The sequence below is a fragment of the Limulus polyphemus genome, unplaced genomic scaffold, assembly GCF_000517525.1.
Source record: "Limulus polyphemus unplaced genomic scaffold, Limulus_polyphemus-2.1.2 Scaffold13506, whole genome shotgun sequence".
Taxonomy (NCBI): Eukaryota; Metazoa; Arthropoda; class Merostomata; order Xiphosura; family Limulidae; genus Limulus; species Limulus polyphemus.
In genome coordinates, this window is record NW_013679116.1 from 1 (window position 1) to 720 (window position 720).

Sequence of the window (720 nt, forward strand, 5' to 3'; positions counted from 1 at the left end):
AATACTTTGTCTGTAAATGATGTGGTAAAAGTACTGACCCGCCAAGTGTTCCAACACAAACCCATGATGGAAGTTGTTGAAATGTGGACAAGGACTCATGGTTATTTCTGTGATGGAAGTTGTTGAAATGTGGACAAGGACTCATGGTTATTTATGTGATGGAAGTTGTTAAAATGTGGACAAGGGCTCATGGTTATTTCTGTGTAATTGACAAGTAATAAAGCATTTGTTGTTGTTGTTATTTTTAATGTCAACTGTTGAATATAAAGTATATGAGAGAGGTATGTAAGTGTTAAACTGAAATGTGATTTTATGTTTGATCCAGTCTCACGAACATCAAAATGGTGTGACCAGGCATCACTTTAACACTGGTAACTACACAAGGCAACCTGATACACCCATAGTGGATTCTGAATTTACTATTTTTCCTCCACCTTCTACAGTGGGTGACCAATATATTGGCTTATTACACAAAAATGAAGTCAGTTTTGAACCTTTACCCGAGATCCGTCCAAGAAGGCAAGGCAAAGAAATTTCATCTTCTAGGTATCCACCCCGACCAGCTTATTCTACGTATGGAGTTACAAGAAGATTCTCCATTCATGATTGGTTTGGTAATGTATTTCTAGGATATTGATTGGTTGGTAATGTATTTCTAGGATATTGATTGGTTGGTAATGTATTTCTAGGATATTGATTGGTTGGTAATGTATGTCTAGG

At 36.5% G+C, this 720-nt stretch overlaps 1 protein-coding gene across 1 annotated transcript in view; it reads left to right on the top strand.

Annotated features, from left to right (window-relative positions):
* Positions 1-325: 325 nt before the first annotated feature.
* Positions 326-720, top strand: part of LOC106477235 (serine/threonine-protein kinase LMTK3-like) — a gene marked incomplete at both ends in the record, with an annotated part of 8178 nt that continues 7783 nt past the window's right edge. Inside the window, one exon of the mRNA XM_013937826.1 lies at positions 326-614. Within this exon, the coding sequence (XP_013793280.1) occupies positions 326-614 (289 nt within the window). The remainder of the gene's footprint in view (positions 615-720) is intronic.